Source organism: Ambystoma mexicanum, chromosome 9 (assembly GCF_040938575.1).
Source record: "Ambystoma mexicanum isolate Mex_15411 chromosome 9, UKY_AmexF1_1, whole genome shotgun sequence".
In the NCBI taxonomy this organism is placed as follows: Eukaryota; Metazoa; Chordata; class Amphibia; order Caudata; family Ambystomatidae; genus Ambystoma; species Ambystoma mexicanum.
The window spans coordinates 1,180,325,286-1,180,342,124 of NC_090931.1; the positions used below are offsets into that span (position 1 = coordinate 1,180,325,286).

General features: G+C 42.8%; 1 protein-coding gene across 3 annotated transcripts in view; it reads left to right on the forward strand.

Annotated features, from left to right (window-relative positions):
- LRP1B (LDL receptor related protein 1B) overlaps window positions 1–16,839 on the forward strand; it is a 4,835,697-nt gene that overhangs the window by 3,264,407 nt on the left and 1,554,451 nt on the right. For all 3 annotated transcript variants that reach the window (XM_069616528.1, XM_069616527.1, XM_069616526.1), the window contains exon 35: window positions 14,066–14,197. In XM_069616528.1, coding sequence (XP_069472629.1) covers window positions 14,066–14,197 — 132 coding nt within the window. The remainder of the gene's footprint in view (window positions 1–14,065; window positions 14,198–16,839) is intronic.

Below are 16,839 nucleotides of genomic sequence, written 5' to 3' on the forward strand. Positions count from 1 at the left end.
ACACTTTCACTCTGGCCGGCCTCCCTTGGCCCTGCACCTGCACCCACCTGCGAGGCAAAAAACCTTGCGGTTATCTTCGACTCCATTCTCTCATTCTCCTCTCACATCTCTGACATCTCTAAAAAGTCTTAACTATGAGCTAAACCTCCTCAGAGGTACTCTTCCTTTTCTCACTTTTCCCCAGTGGCTCACGGTCTCCAGAGCCTTGGTTCTCGCTAGACTGAACTATTGCAACAGCCTCTTCCTCAACCTCACTTCTTTTGCCATGCGCCCTCTGCAACACATCCAGCACAGAACTGCAAGACTTATCTGTAGCCTCAAGCCCAGGGTCTGCATCTCTCTGGTGCTGACATCTCTACATTGGCCCACCGTGGTTGCAGGAATCAAGTTCAAGACCATCTGGATTGTGCACAAGGCCTTCTTTGGCCTGAGACCTACCTACCTGCAATGCTGCCTTCCTAAATGCTGTCCTTCATGAGCCCTCCACTCATCTACCGCCAACCTTCGGCAAGTGAGCAGGTTCTCCAAGCAGAGATTTGGAGGGAGAGCCTTTTCCTCAGCATGTGCCTCCCTCTGGAATAGCTTTTTTGCCACCCTCTGTCTTGTGTCTGACCTTCTTAAATTCCAAAAGCTCCTCAAGACCTTCCTCTTCTCCTCTTCCTTCGTTCTCCTTCTACCCTGCTAACCTAGCCCTCTGCGTTCTACATCTCTCCCTCCTCTTCCTTACAGCTTCCTGACTGGCCGCCTGGGTGCCTAGTTTATCTCAGAGTCTTATCGGTCCTGACCAACCCTGCTAGTCCTCTCTCACACTTGCCTCATGGCTCTACTCCCACCCACCTTCACTACACTTCGAATAACCCAAGAGATGTGCTCTCTCTGCACTTACCCCGCTCTCCGCCGACTGGGTTCACTTGGACCTCCCCCTTCCTGTGACCTTTTATGCGCTTGCACAATTCACATGCAACATGTCTAATGATGGTCTGCCTTTTCTCCCTTGTCATCTCCCCTTAATTGCACTGGTAAAACTGAAAAATCGCTGCTAAGCCTATTTGCTGTGTCTCAATTGTTAAATGTATTTTACAGACTTACTTTGCCTGTGCAGACTATTATCATCTAAGAATGTCAAGGGCTCTGAATGACTGTTGTTTTCCCCCTGCTCCCACTCTCCATGAGCGCTTTGAAACACTTTCATGTGTATAGTCACTATATAAATAAACAATACAATACAATTCCATCCTAGTACTTATAGGAGAAATGTCAACACCTTAAGAATCGTCCATCAAAAACTAAATACACTGAACAATCAGATGCCCTGCACACTACCCAACACCATTGTATTGTGTCTGATACCAAGTGTAGTTCAATGGAGGCCAGCGCTCAAAACCCCAATGTCAAAACTTCCAGACCTCTAGGAGTGCAAAATAAGTCTATAGTACTTAATTAATTTTTTGAGATCTGCTCATGTTGCAGCTCTACAAAATGTCCTGGGTGTGACCACTTCAGCCTCAGCGCAATGGCGACCATAATCCTTGTTGATCGCCCCTGGATCTTTGGAGGAGATGTTGTCTCATCAAGTGAATAGGCCATGGAAATTGTCTCTATAATCCACCTTTTAATGGTTGGCACAGAAGACTTTCCACTAGGACTCACTCCGCAAAAGGTCACAAAAAGACTGTTAGAATGTTGCATACGCAAACATCTGTCAAGGTATGTTGGACACATTTCCTTCTGCCCTGCTTGAGTACAAGGATGAGCAGAGGCTAAAGCACCCACTCAACCCTCACCTTTCTTCAATCCAACAGCCAACACAATCAGAAAGGTAAAGCAGACACAGTTAGGAGATATACCTCCTTTGCCTTTTGTGGTAAAGTCGGCAGATGGAAGGCTATACTTTCAAGAGGAGTGTGAATGTGTTCAGTAGCAACACAAACAGTGAAGTATAACTGTCCAAAATAATGGAATTAATTCCCGATCAAGGTTCTATATAAATACATTGCCATTAATCGTAAACACAATGTACATTATTGACTAACCAGAAAATACTAAAAGTAAATTATGCGGGTATAATAATGCAAAGAATATTCAAAGATAGCAGATACTACACTATGGGTAATGAGATAGGAGGAGAAAAGGCATGTTAAAAAGGATATGGAAAGAAACGAATGATCGATTATGACTATTATTATTATTATTATTATTATTATTATTATTATTATTATTATTATTATTATTATTATTAGCAGCACACGTAGCTTTGTGAAAAAAACAGTGCACTTTATAAGTCATAAAAGTAAGTGCACAGTGAGTGAAGAAGATGGCAAGGAATCAAAGAAAGCAAGCAGAAATAGGAAAGAAGAAAGCGAACAGTAGTAACCAGATCTATTAGTAATCAGAGGAGGAAAGAGAGGAACACAGATTGCTCAGTCTCATGTTAGTTGGGGAGAGGAAGGGGTGTGGAAGTAGGTGTTAAGAAGCAGCTGTTGTTTGAATAATAATAATTTGACCCAAAGCACTTTACAGAGCACATTTTTACAAACAGTATTACCCAATACAAAATGAAACTCACTTTATTGACCTCGGAAGGATGAGATGTTATGTCAACCTTGCTGGGATTTCAACAAGTGAAATGCATATCAAACATGGATCACAGCAATGAACGCTGAATCCGCTGAGCCATTTTAGAGAATAGAGGAGTCTTGAGCACTTTCATGAAACTTAAAAACGAAGGGGGTAGTCTGATGTTGATGTAGTGGAGGTTCCAGAGTCTGGGGGTGATGACATGGAATGCCTGTCTCCTGGTTCTTTGCTTCCTGCATCAGTGGAGTCTAAGTCTGCACATGTCCATGCTTATGGTAGATCAAAGGCCTCAATAGATGATGAACTTCTCATAAAGATAGCTTGAGGAGTTGACGATGATGGCCCTGTAGATGAAGAGTAGACCAAAATATAATACCAGCAAGTCAGTCAGTAACTTGTTTATTCAGATTAAAAAAAAAAGAAAAATCCAGGCAACCAACAAGAAATTATCACAAGTGATAGAACAATGACACAAGAATAGTCCATAGAAACATCCAATAAGATTAACAGTTGAGTAAAAAGAGAATGTCATTGCATAAAACCATAACATTTCCCTGCACTTCATGGCACGCTTAAGAAATGTTAGCATGGTCTATCCCAACAGAGGGGAATCCACCATTAGTACATACAATTGTGCAACCCAACATTGATCAAACCTCTTGGGTATAAATAGAGGGACACATGCAGCTGCTCTAATGTGGTCATATACCATGCATGAAAATACAAAATCTAAGAGGTCCTCCTTAGGAGCCCCAAATAGTAGACAGATATAACCCTCCAAACCACTTGTCCAAACAGCTTCTATTGCTCTGAGTAATAGACAGTTATATTTGGCTCTGGTATACATTGTGCAATAGTCGTGGTGATTAGACCAAGTTAAGCAATGCTGCATAGAATTTGAAGAGATGGCCAAATGCTTCAGATTAAAAGGTTATCCAGTATTCTCACTTCCTGTATTTCATTTAAATTTGACACTAATTGTCCTTTTAAATTAGATACCACCAGATGGTTAAATAGATCCAGTGTACTAAAGTGCTTTTGCGCATTGCGCTTGGCAGGGGTGGTTGAACATGTCGCATCCAGGGGATAGACAATGGGCCTCATTACGAGTCCGGCGGTAATCGCAGTGGTAAAACTGCCTGGTTACCGCCGGACTCGTATTACCATTCCACCTCTGTGATTCCCAGAATTACCGGGCCATTACAACCCCGGTTTCCCGGGAATTACGGAGGCTGAATGGTGTTAATCCCCATTCCCATTGAGTCCTATGGGACTCAATGGGAATGGGGATCATGGAAACACCGGCAGCATCTCATAATGCTGCCGGTGTTTCCTCGTCCGCCTGCAGGCCTGGCGGTCAGACCTGGCGGGAACATCATCTCCCGCCTGCAGGAGTTGTGATCGCCCGGCATTGGAAACAACGGTTTCCATACAGGGCGATTTGTAATGAGGCCCATTTATGTTGCTATGGATTGTTCCAGATTCATAACCAATAAAATACCTGTTTGCAGAAATAGGTCATCCTCGATAAAGTTCATCCCGAACTCTTGATGTACTGCAACATTTGATGCAGAATTTGGTAGAACAAGAATCTTAAAAAAAAAAAATGATTTTCCGAGATCTATATAGCAGTTAAAGACCTTAACCACCACCACAAAGAATCCCAATAGTTGACAACTGACACACATTTTTTTTTTGTATACCTTTGTCATCATGTCCAGTGGTTGCAACCTACACATTTTGGAAAATCAAAAACACCACCAATAGCCTATTTCATTCTGGTGGTAACCTTCTTGCAGTAGCTCGCCGCAGTTATTGTACTTTTAAAAGACATTCCCAAATAATCAAATTATTTCACAAGTGGGATTCTAGCACCATTGGAAGGAAAAGAGCCAGCTTAAATTGTGTCCACGGTCTGTGCCACACCAGTATGGCAGATTTGGAAGCATTAACTTCCAGATCCAATTCCATCATGAAAAGAAATACATTTGGGTAGTGTATTGGGAATAAAGGCAATTAGAACTGCATACAGTAACGCTGGGAACCATTTTGTTCCCAGTCTGGGGACATCCATTCCTAGTCGCATAAACAAATGATATAAATCGTTAAAGTAAATGGAGATAGGTAGGTGTGATTAAAAGCCCTTATTTGTTTTTCCCAGTCCAAGGAAAAACGTCAAAGGTACTTTCAGGTCTTAGAGCTGCCTACGGTCGTGCTCCATGAGTACAAGCAATTTTCAGTGTCGGGCAGGTTTTCTTCCAGCAGTAGAATCTCTTTTCACTCAAAGCCAGTTGAGGAAAGAACTGCCAACTCTCGACAGAATCTTTTCTTTAATCTATGCATGGGACTTTGAGAAGATTTGCCTCCACAAAGGATTGGTCTGTTGTCAAGCCTGATGTTAAAGGCCAATCCTTGTCCCAGTTACACATTGTCAGTCGCCTGGAGTGTCATACTCAGAGTATTTGATATGCAGGAGGTAACACAGGTTTAATAGGACGTGGTGTACAGATATATCAAACATATCTTACGTCTTCTGTCAGAGGTGTCTGGCCTCCTGCCTTCTTAGGACGGTTTCCATGATAGTTTTGGTCATTCAAATATTTCTCCTGCAACTTCCTCTCTTGAGGTGTGCCTGTTTCCAGCTTTAACCCTACACCTTGCAGCCTCCTCTCCTGGGAGAGGTGTCAGTATCTGCAATACGAGCCCTATCTGTTTCTTTAGTGAAGCTTTAGTGTAGCTGATTCATGTGTTGTCGGAACTGTTGCAAAGGCAAAAGCCTGCACAAGGGATCTCTTTCATCAGAGGTCAAGAACCTGGGTATCGTTATCAACAAGCATTTAACACTGAATTCACAAGTCACAACAGTCACACAATCATGTTATTTTATCAGCAGGAAACTAATGAAACCACTTCAGGATTCTAATAATGCTATTTATCTGGGCCTACCAGACTGTGCTATTTCCAGGCTACAAAATGTACAAAACGTGGCAGCAAGACTCTTAATGAAGTTCAAGAAGTATGAGCACAACTCCCAGGCAATTCAATCTTTACACTGGTCGACATTTCAAAAGTATGTACCTGCTCTTTAAAAACATCCAGTACCCCATGGCAACTGATCTTGCAACGAAGCTCAAAACCTATGCAACATTGCACTCTTAGATTAGGGTCAGATAGAAGATTGCAGGTTACAGGAGGGAGAGTTCAGGTGGTCGCTCTTTCTTGGTCTAGGACAACAAACTCTGGAAATCCTTACCTTCTGCCACTTAAGGGCTGCCACCAGATCACATCAGCCTGTAGCAGAGTAGCTGGCTGGCAAAGCTGGCATCCTCCAGGAAAGGTCGAAAGGAAAGGCTAATGAATGCCTGTCCTGCCCTGTCCGGCCATGTTTGGCCACCTACATGCCACAATTTACATTCTCTTACATCAAATCACCCAAACCATTCGCCTTACAATGAAGAACACCCTACCAGACTCCACCTCCATGGAGCCCTTTAGGTTTTAACCACTACCCTATTCGACTACATTGCACCCAAAATGCCTGCAACATCATGTGAGAAGCACAACTGGGTCTCACCCGACCTCACACCCCCCACCCCTAGCCCACTTACACATCCTGAACCCTATACTGGTGCAGCTTCCCCAAGCAAAAAACAACTACTCCACGCCCAAACCACCACCATGCTGGTTAAGAAAATCCCACCTCCAAGCCCGCAGAAGAACTGCAGCTATCACAAATTCCAGACACCAGATCCATCCCTCAAAACTGAACTCCAAGAAGAATAAACTGTACAAGGAATTCTGAAACAGCAATCGGACAGCCTTTATAACATTTAAACCTCCTGCCAGAGGCATTACCACACCAACCCATTTAGGACCATATGCTGCCCTAATGATACCAAGGCTTAAAACCCAATGTGCAACCTCAATGATAAAAATGCCTGACACACCTTGTGATGTCCATTCTGATGTGATGCCTGCAACTCCATGTGATGCCCCATTAACACAAATGCCAGATACTGTATGCAATGCCCCTCTGGGAGTGATGCCTATAACTTCATGTGATATGTATGTGATGCCCTTTCGTCTGTAATGCCTGTAACCCCTTGTGAAGCCCCATTGGTAAACATGCCTGATAAGCTATGTAATGCCCCTCTGGGAATGATGCCTATAACATCACTGCCCCTCTGGGAATGATGCCTATAACATCACTGCCCCTCTGGGAATTATGCCTATAACATCATGTGATGCCCCACTGGAAAAGAAATCCAGATATCCTATGCAATGCCCTTTCTGCTGTGATGCTTGTAACCACCTGCGATGCCCCATTGGTATAAATGCCTTACACGCTATGTGATGCCCTTTCTGCTGGGATGCCTGTAACCGCATGTGATGCCTCATTGGTATAAATGCCTTACACGCTATGTGATGCCCTCTTTGCAGTGATGCCTGTAACCCCATGTTATGCCCCATTGGTAAAAATCCTGGTACGCTATATGGTGTGCTTTCTGCTATGATGCCTGAAACGCAATGTGCTGCCTCAATGCTGCCTGACTCATCATGCAATGCCCCAACAGCAACACACAACACCTTCACACAAAGACCAACAACCAAATGTAAAACCAAACCAGCACTCACAACACCCACCAGCCCTTTTAAGGGAACACTAGTGAAAGCCAGATGCCTAACTGCAAATGCACTAGATATCGCAGACCTCATCATCACACACAATCTTGACCTACTTGCGATATCAGAAATCTGGCTACACCCAGCCGCAGGCCCTGCCCTAACTCTATCCATCCCACCCAATTACACTATTTTCAGAAAAGACAGATCACACTCCAGAGGGGGATGAATAGCCCTGATTGCCAAAGACTCACTAGTCTTGGCGAGATCAATAGTGGCACGCACACCTCCAGTGAAGTACTGTCCCTCAAAATCACTCTCTCTCATACCTCAACACTAACTACCCACATAATATACAGAGCACCTGGCCAATATTCACCTTTGAAGAAGACATCTAACAAGTCCTTGCCTCGAACACCAAGCCACCTTCACAAATTATTCTCCTCAGCGACCTGAACCTGGGATTCAACAACACCAATGACAGCAACGCCCCGTCCCTTACCAGCACTCTAGCTACACTTGGACTATCCCAATGCATTAACAGCCCCAACAACACTAAGGGTCAGATATTCAACTGGATTGTAGAAATAGAAATTAACTGCCCCATCACCATCCCCTCCAACACAACTTGTACATGATCTGACCATAAGAGAACTGTTTGCTGTTTTACATGAACAAGAAACACCACCCATCCCGAAAGACAGCTGCAACAAAGGCAAGCATGGTGTGGTAGCCTTCAAAATGCCCTGTCTGTCAAACTGGACTCCCTTCAGAAAAAGATTTGACAAAAAATAAACTCCCTTACCCCAACCACCCCTACTAAAACAACATCACCTCTGCCTGCATTTCTATCATTTCACTTTAAGTCAGTCTCGTCCCAAGAAACTGTGAGCATCATCCAATGTCTAAAACCCACAAGATGCCAAAATGACATTCACCCGCTACCGTAATCAAGGACTGTGACATAGAACTGGCCCCCTTTATCAGTACCTTGATCAATGCCTCCTTCACCACATGCAAGATGTCCACCAACCTCAAGGACGCACAGGTCCTCCCTCTGCTAAAAAAAAAACGTCCCTAGATCCCGACATCCCCACAAACTATTGCCCCATCACCACATTCCCATTCCTACTCAAAATACTGGAAATAGTAGCATACCTCCAAATGCAATACTTCCTGGAAGCCAACATCCTTTTGGGCATAAGACAATTGGGATTTAGACCAGGATACGGCACATGATTAGCTCTCCTGGATCTAAAATAAACAGATGGACGAAGCCAAAGACTCTGGCATGGTCTCCCTCCTACTCCTTCTAGACCTGTTAGCAGCCATCAACCTAGTTGACCAGGGCATCCTCTGCCAGCACCTCACCTCAGTGGCACTCTTTTTAGAACAAGCCACCACCTGGATCTCATCCTTTGTGTCCAGCAGATCCTTCAGAGTGAACTCTGACATAGCCTGTGCCACACCCACCCCAATCTCCTGTGGAGATGAGCATGTAAAATAAAATCATATGTTCACAAAACCATTATTTGACATCCTAGACAGTCTTGGAATATCATACCCAAACTACGCAGACAACACGCAAATCCTTATATCCATCTCATGCAACTACATCACCAATTCCACTACCCTAAACTCTATCTATCGCAACATGTTCTGCCTAAACAATGAAAAACTGAGATCCCCCTCTCAGGATCACAGTCCTGCCTCTACAAACTCGACAACAACTACAAAGCCTTCCACATTGATCGTATCACCATATCAGTTTCTAATGTGGCAAAAACTCTGGGAGTATACCTGGACGCCAATAAATTACTGAACAGACAGGGCAGCGCTATTGCCTCTTCTGCAGCATACACGACTCATTCAGACCTCCAGGGCATTCTTGTCCCAAGACAGCTACCTCACAATTGCGAGGGCCCTCATAGGGTCCAGACTGGACTATTGCAATGCTCTCTTTGCAGACACCTCCACAAGAAACATTAATACACTCCAGGTAATTCAAAACAACATCCTCAGAGCCGCACTTAATATTCTAAAACTTGAACACATTTCGGAGGCTAGGATATAGGCCCACTGGCTTCCCATTAGGCAACGTATCCTCTACAAAATATTAGCCATGAATCATAAATGCATAATCAACAAAGCTCCTAGATATCTCTCACAATAAAATACAAAAAGACCAATCTTCTAGACCCACCCGATTTATCCACTCCAACCACCTAAACATCCCGCCCAACAAACTGAAAAGAGCTCGAAGTGCCAGCTTCCCCGTCCTCACTGCAGAACATTAGAACAATCTCCCACACAAACTAAGAGCAGAACCCTCACATGGGGTCTTCCAGAAGCAGCTCAAATCCTTCCTGTTTTCTCAGGATACCAAAGCTTAATGAGACCTAGACACTAGCTTCTGCCCTCACGTCCAATTCGCTGCAATTCCTGTACCACCCCCCTCTCTCTCCCAACCCATATATTCCCCCATATGTATCAGTATCTCTGTATGTATCTCTATCTACACTTCTGTATTCCTGTAACTGTTTTGTTGTATTTGTGTATCTTTGTAACCCTCTCTATATACATGCAATCCATGTAACCAGTGCCCTGATGCCTCAGGGCTTGGCATGCAATACAAATGTTAAACAAATAAATACCTTCTGTTATGTCAATCAAACAAGGCCTTTTCCTTGTCACACACACACACACACACACACACATGCTAACACAAATCTTTCTAAAACCTAGCCTTTCTGAACGTTTACTGTAAATACCAAAAGTTAAGATGGTGATATCACAGAAAGTGTAGAAATATATAGTATTTATTTATGTAGCGCCTATACACAATGTGTTTCAAAGCGCTTCAAGGTAAGGGAGGAACAAGGGAAAATACAATGACATTCTTACAGGCAGTGAACAGTAAGTATGTGAAATTAACTATCATACTTGACCTGACAACATTTCCTTTAGTGCAAGAGCTGAGACATAGATAAGGAAGGGAGGGGGAGAGTAGGAAAGAAATGGAAACAGACAGGCAACTACTGTACTAGGCCTGACAACATTTCTAGTAGAGCCAAAGAAAACAAAAGGTGAGGGAGAGGGGTGCCAGACGGGAGGGGAGGAACAAAACAAGTGACTATCATACTATGCCTGAAGACATTTCAGATAGTGCTGGAGGTGCGGGGGGAGTAAGCAGAGGGGGGAAGACAGACGAGGTTGCTATCATTGTACGTCCAGAACAAATTCTGATAGAGTATGTGCATGGAAGAAAGTAAGGGGAGGAGATAGAAAAAGGGAAAAAGGGAGGGGAGGAGAGAACAGAGAGTAAGCAGTCAAAAAGAGTGGAGAAGCAAAGAAGCAAGAGGGGAGAGCAAATACAATTACAGAAGTCAGTAGTAACACATAAAGTTACAAGCCTGGATACAAGATGAAGATGGGAACAACATGATTCAGGGCCACCATGAGAAAAGGTTACACACCGTTAATCAATGAAGTCCATAAAAGTCAAATCCAGCATTGTCCACAAGATGGTGATGGTGAAACCAGAATGTATCAGGACAGACTCCTGCAGAAGTAGGCTGGATCGGGTGCAGGGGGAGCAGGGTAGGAGAATCAAGCAAAACAGGCAACACCTCTGTGCAAGAAGAGGGGGCATAAGGGAACATCAGGGGGAGACCAGATGGGTGGGGTGGCCTGTGGGGACAGAGGGAGTAAACACATGTTGGTGCATGCTTATCTGCTGTCTGAGCAGGGGTTCGGGCCCTGGATCCTCCTAGTCGAAACAGATCCAGAATTGCCTTTTTCTTCATCTGCCCTTCGCATCGACGCCCAGTCGAGAGACACCCTTGATCTAAGAGTTAAGAGCAGGAAGGAAGAAGCGGGGCTAAGAAGGTGGGTGGTGCTTAGGTCAGGTGACCAAGATCCACTTGCACCTGATCCCCATCTGCAAAGGAAAAGGGCTGGAGGGCTCTTTAAGTACACCCTTTGTTACTCAAAGTAAAGCTTAAAATATAAAAGTAACAATAACAACAGTTCATACAAAGCAGATACTACCACCAAGTGACCTTTAACTCCTTTAAACAAGAAAACATTCTAAACGTGATTTTAGCACCTGACACTCATTACTTCAGCCCCACCCCCATACTGAAACATCCATCAGTAAGCGTAAATAATGCAAGGTCTTTTAGCCAACTGGTAATTAACAATCTATCTAATTGAAATGAAACTGCTTTGTCTTTTTAAATAAAAAAACAGCAACACCCTCAATCGTAGTGTGTACCAAAAGGCTAGATAAATGGAGGTTTGAGAGAAAATGTCTGTGCAATTCACAAGAAACTAGCTGCTCCTGGCTTAACATATGCTGTTTTAGCATATCTTCAAGGTCAATATTGGTGGGTGATTCATTGGGTCACTTCTGTCCCCCTTATTAATTTCGAAATTACCACCAATCGCTGTCAGGAAGGGGTGTAAGTCCCTGCGACTTATTAATGGTAATTGAAAAGGCTAAATGCATCAGATGGAATGAGACATATGCGCGGTATAAGAACAGTATCTAAGTTCCATCGATCACACAGTCCTCTATTGTGTGTCTTTGTAGACGTGTAATTGTCAACCTTGTTCCATTTCAGGGTCCCTGTGATGGCATAAGATTGCATAGTAACATAATTACAGCACCTGCTTTCAATTTTAGCTTGTAAGGAAGCATTCATCCTAAAGCTTTTCATTTTTTAGAGACTGAAACTTTGAGCCGGTAATGAACTGTGCACTGACACTGGAACCAATGTGCCCTGTCTGAAGAGCAGTGGGGGTGGAAAGAAGAAACTTTCAAATGTTTGCGAAAGTGGAAGGTGATGGAGACCACAGAGAACCATGCTTATTCTGTTTGTTGAAATGGCTGCTGTTGTTTAAGTGGGTGCACTTTGCCATCTGGACAGCAGAGGTCAACCTAACACTGATACATTGCATCCACATGTTGAAATGGTAGCTGTTGTTGAAGTGTGTGTACTTTGCCATCTGGACAGCAGAGGTCAACCTAACACTGATACATTGCATCCATATGTTGAAATGATAGCTGTTGTTGAAGTGTGTGTACTTTGCCATTTGGACAGCAGAGGGCAACCTAACACTGTAGGAGGGTGGATGTTAGCAAATCACAGACTTCCCAATATATGTTCTGTCTCTTCTAAGCAAAGAAGGCATATGTGAAGCAGTGCACATTGTTGCTGTATTTACACCAACCCTTATAGGCTTCTTGGAACAATATGCACTTTTGGAATACACTTAAATAACATTATAGTCCACTCTTACCCAACAGGATAGGTGTCGGGGATGATAACTCATATGAGGACAGAGATAGAGAGCACTCACTGTTGGAGAGTTGAATAATGACATAACTTAAAACTTAACACACCATAGAACCTTGCATTATTTTGTGTGGTAGAGAATATGTGTGGTAAGTGAATGTGGATTGAGATTTGGTGTAATTGAGCGACTGCTAAACAGGAAGGTGACTTCTTAGTTCATGTCGTTTTTGGGCAAATTCAATAACATGTTAGGATTTAATATGTGTGTTACCCCTGATACAACCCTATTGGCCTCTCCTGGCTAGCCCTCTATCATGTGTGGCCTACCAGGGAGGATGGCCCCTCTTTGAACACTTACCTGAGAAGTACCCTCAACGTATGCCTTGATGAGCATACAGAAACCATTTATACATTTCTATGTGAGCTTCAAGGAAGATTCAAAAAACCCCTTTTACCTAAGCTTCCTAACAACTCACACATGATTGGAATGTGTTATGATTTGCAAGGGCAATTGCAAATTGCAGCTTCCATTTTGTTCATTGAACAATGGCCCTTTGAGTAGCACAGGTTTTTCACATGCAAGATCCTTCTGCACATTTGCTCCTCGCTTTTCTGTTACTCTCCTCTTTTCTGGCTTGTAAGCTTTAAATAGGGATTATTTGATATTGATAACGATGAAGTGAAATAAATTAAACAAGGGAGCACATATTTAAAATAGTGTGTTCCTTACTTTGAATAGTGCAGTATTCAAATATGGAACACGATTTAGTAATTAAAATTATTATCGTGTTTCATATTCAGCTTTGGTCGAATGCTAGTCAAAATATTCAGTATTAAACTGAATACTCAACATGCTGTTAAGAATAATAATAATGAAAATAATAATAATAATAATAAGAAGAAGAAGAAGAAGAAGAAGAAGAAGAAGAAGAAGAAGAAGAAGAAGAAGAAGAAGAAGAAGAAGAAGAAGAAGAAAAAGAAGAAGAAGAAGAAGAAATACTTTATTATTAGCAGCGGTAGTAGCAGTAGTAATATTTGCATCTCTGTATTCTAAACTCTTCTCAAAATAATGTTGTTGCTTGGTCTAGCTGCCACATGTACGTGGCTTGGTTACTAAAATGATTATTTTCTGTGAGACCAAACTGAGCCTGCTTTGGGATTATTCATCATTGAAGGAGCCTTAGATACCATGCCTAGGACTGTATTTCCCTTTGGGGGAAGAGAAATTGCATATTGTTATAATCCATCTTGAATAAATCAATTATGACTGATTTCTGATGTCCTGACTTTGAACTATTTATAAGCTTTTCAAATCATCCTCAGAATCATTCTCTTGCACTTGCACAAAGGACTAGATATTATTTCAATTAAACCTTGACAACAGCTGTTCAGGTTGAGAAGCTATGACACTTCAAATGCCTCATCTAAGCCCTACTTGAGTTTCCCTTCTGAAAGGAAATGTAGGTTTTAATCACTCTTTCTTCTATGCATAGCCATCGTATTGTACTATACACTTATATTATTATTATTCAAAGCTGCTACTGTTTTTCTTTTTTTTTTAATAGGCATTGAGTCATTCCTTATGTATTCAGTCCATGAGGGTGTCAGAGGAATACCACTTGACCCAAGTGACAGAATGGAAGCTTTAATGCCAATATCTGGAGCTTCTTTTGCTGTCGGTATAGATTTCCATGCAGGTAAAGATGTGTGTATGTGTGTGTGTGAATACATGTGTGCTGCCAAATCGAGTTGTCAGAAGACGACATTTTATAACGATTGTTCTTCAATGTGCCTGTTACTTAACAAACACATTTGTCGTAGATCCAAAACCTTGGGACAAGCTGCTAATATGGTATGTGAAATGCAAATGCTAATATAGCCCAGGTGGTTATTAACCACATTTGACACAAAAAAATAAACATTTTTGTCACGGTTTTGTTAATCATCCAGGCTGTTCATACTGTGGTAGGTCAGACATAGCAGAAGGACAACAGGACAAGTTTATTTTCAATGTTGTTAAAAGAGTTAAGGAAACCTCCCCTTGTCCCTATTTCTATGATGGGTTCCCTATGTTAGAAAACAACAAATGGGTGCTCGTCAGGCTGTCTCACAATTAAACTTGATCCTCTGTCCAAATCTATGCTAACACGCTTTCAAGCATACTACTATAGAAAGAAAGAAATAAAGAAATATACTAAGATTCAGATTAGTATAGGGTTACTCCCCTTTTGTGATGGCTGGTTTCCTAACCCCACCCAAAGAGATAATCCCTTATAGTTCTTGGTTTTGTAGAATGCTCCCATCAAACAAAAAACATATCTTTCAATGGTTCTTTGGTTAAAGTTCTTGTCTTGTCAGGTAGTCTGTATAGTCTCTGATTTATTTAGTCTAGGATGAAATATCTTGACCTGGGTAGCTCGGTAATAACTAAAACAACAAAGCTGTTCCTCCTCACTCATTCACAATCTTAGCATCAGGTAGGTTCCAAGTCTGTTAACGCTTATTGCTTTCTCCTTTCGTTCACCCCCTCATGGTGTAATCATTTTCTCAGCCCCGGGTGGGCTACGGTCGTGCTCAGCTCACTGGTGATTAGTTATTTTCTCTTTGTTTTCTGGGGTAGTTGTACTCTCAACCTGTTATGGGTTATGAGCCTCTTCAACCCTGTTTGTCCCAATACTTTGTTCTCCCCACCCTAGGATATTCAGATCATTAGCCCCATGTGGGCTATAGGCCTGCTCATCCTGGTTTGTGTGGTTCCTTCTCTCACCCCCTTGCCGGGTTTTTGTACTCTCAGCCAAGCATGGGTTTGGTTGCAGCCTCATCATTCTCCACCTACTCCTCGGATGCTGCCATTTACCTTTACTAAAGCAGCGTTACTCTGTAGTAGAGGCAGTCTCTCTGGCCCATTCTGATCCATGTCCTTGCCTTTGCTCCGGTACGTGTGGTCCACTGTTCCACATTGCTTCTCCTTTCTCTGGGCTTCAGCATCGGTGGAGTAGGAAGCTGGTGCATCCTGTTTGATTCATTCCTGCTTTGTTCTTCCACAGCCCCTGTCTGGTCAGAACTATTGCCTTCTCTCAATTGGCAGCACTATGAGGGCTGCCGGGGTCTCCACCCATCACACAAGCTGTGCGGCAGCTCCACCTGTGCAGGAGCTTCTGCCTGTTCTGTACATCCATACCGGTATTCAAACTCCTCATTGGATTGGATATTAAGATTACATTGGTACTGGTCTTCCTCAGGGCTGCCACAAAAAAAACAGTCAGAAACACAGCCATCAAGGAGGGCATATACCTGTTTACAATGCCCAATTCCCATATAACTAACACACATCGGGGTATTTGAGATAGATCGAGGTTGGATGGAATCCTTACTTGGCATTCCTTGTCCACAGAGGTGGTGGTCATCCCAATGGGATTATTTTTACCCTCAACCCTAGAGAGGGTATTGCATAGCAGGCTCACCTCCCTAGTCCCAAACTCCCCCTCGCCCCCAGGAGAAAAGAAACAAATTCCCTGGGTTCATCACAATGCATATTGAACTTTGATTGGGACAATCATGGGGACAAGGGCTACTGATTTCCTTATTCTGAGTAGTGATTTCTGGCACTGAGCTTAAACATGGAAATTTGAATGGCTCTATTGTTTTGTGCTGGTTATTAGCCTCAGGTAAGGACAAATAAGTTCCCTTTGAATTCCGACACCGGCAAAGTATACAACATACATACAGAATATGAAAGCACACAGTGGACTATGCAGCTCCCTGTAGTAGGTAAGAGAGAGCAGAGTCATGGGCTATTTAAAAAGAAGGTTCTTCAGCCTAGCGCATCTACTGCATCTCCCTTCCCGTCCAATCATTAGCCCAATACATTCAGTGATGGTGAGGGTAGTGTTGATTATGATTATGAAGGTGTAATGATGAATGGGATGAAAATGATGTTTACTATTGCTCCTCTTCTTCCAAGAGAACACTTAGAGAATGTCATTAGCTCTGGCCACTGGTAGTGAGCCCACATGGATCAGTGGCCCACAGAGAGTTTTGGAGCAACACAAACAAAGACTAACTGCTAACTTCAAAACCCCTGCAAAAGTTCAGCATGTGGGAATACCACCACAAATCTTTAGTTTTATGTTGACTCTCTGGTCATGTCACACATTGTAGACCTCAAGGTGGGTTTGTTCTATGTCAGTCAGCACCTAAGATCACCACATCAATGAGCAATATTGTGTGTACCTATGTGACTCGTGAAATGCCATGTTCTGACTTCTTATGCCTCTTTTTAAACGCCAATCAAACATATTTTGAATGCTGCTCAGCAAATAGCTAAGATGTAGAATGT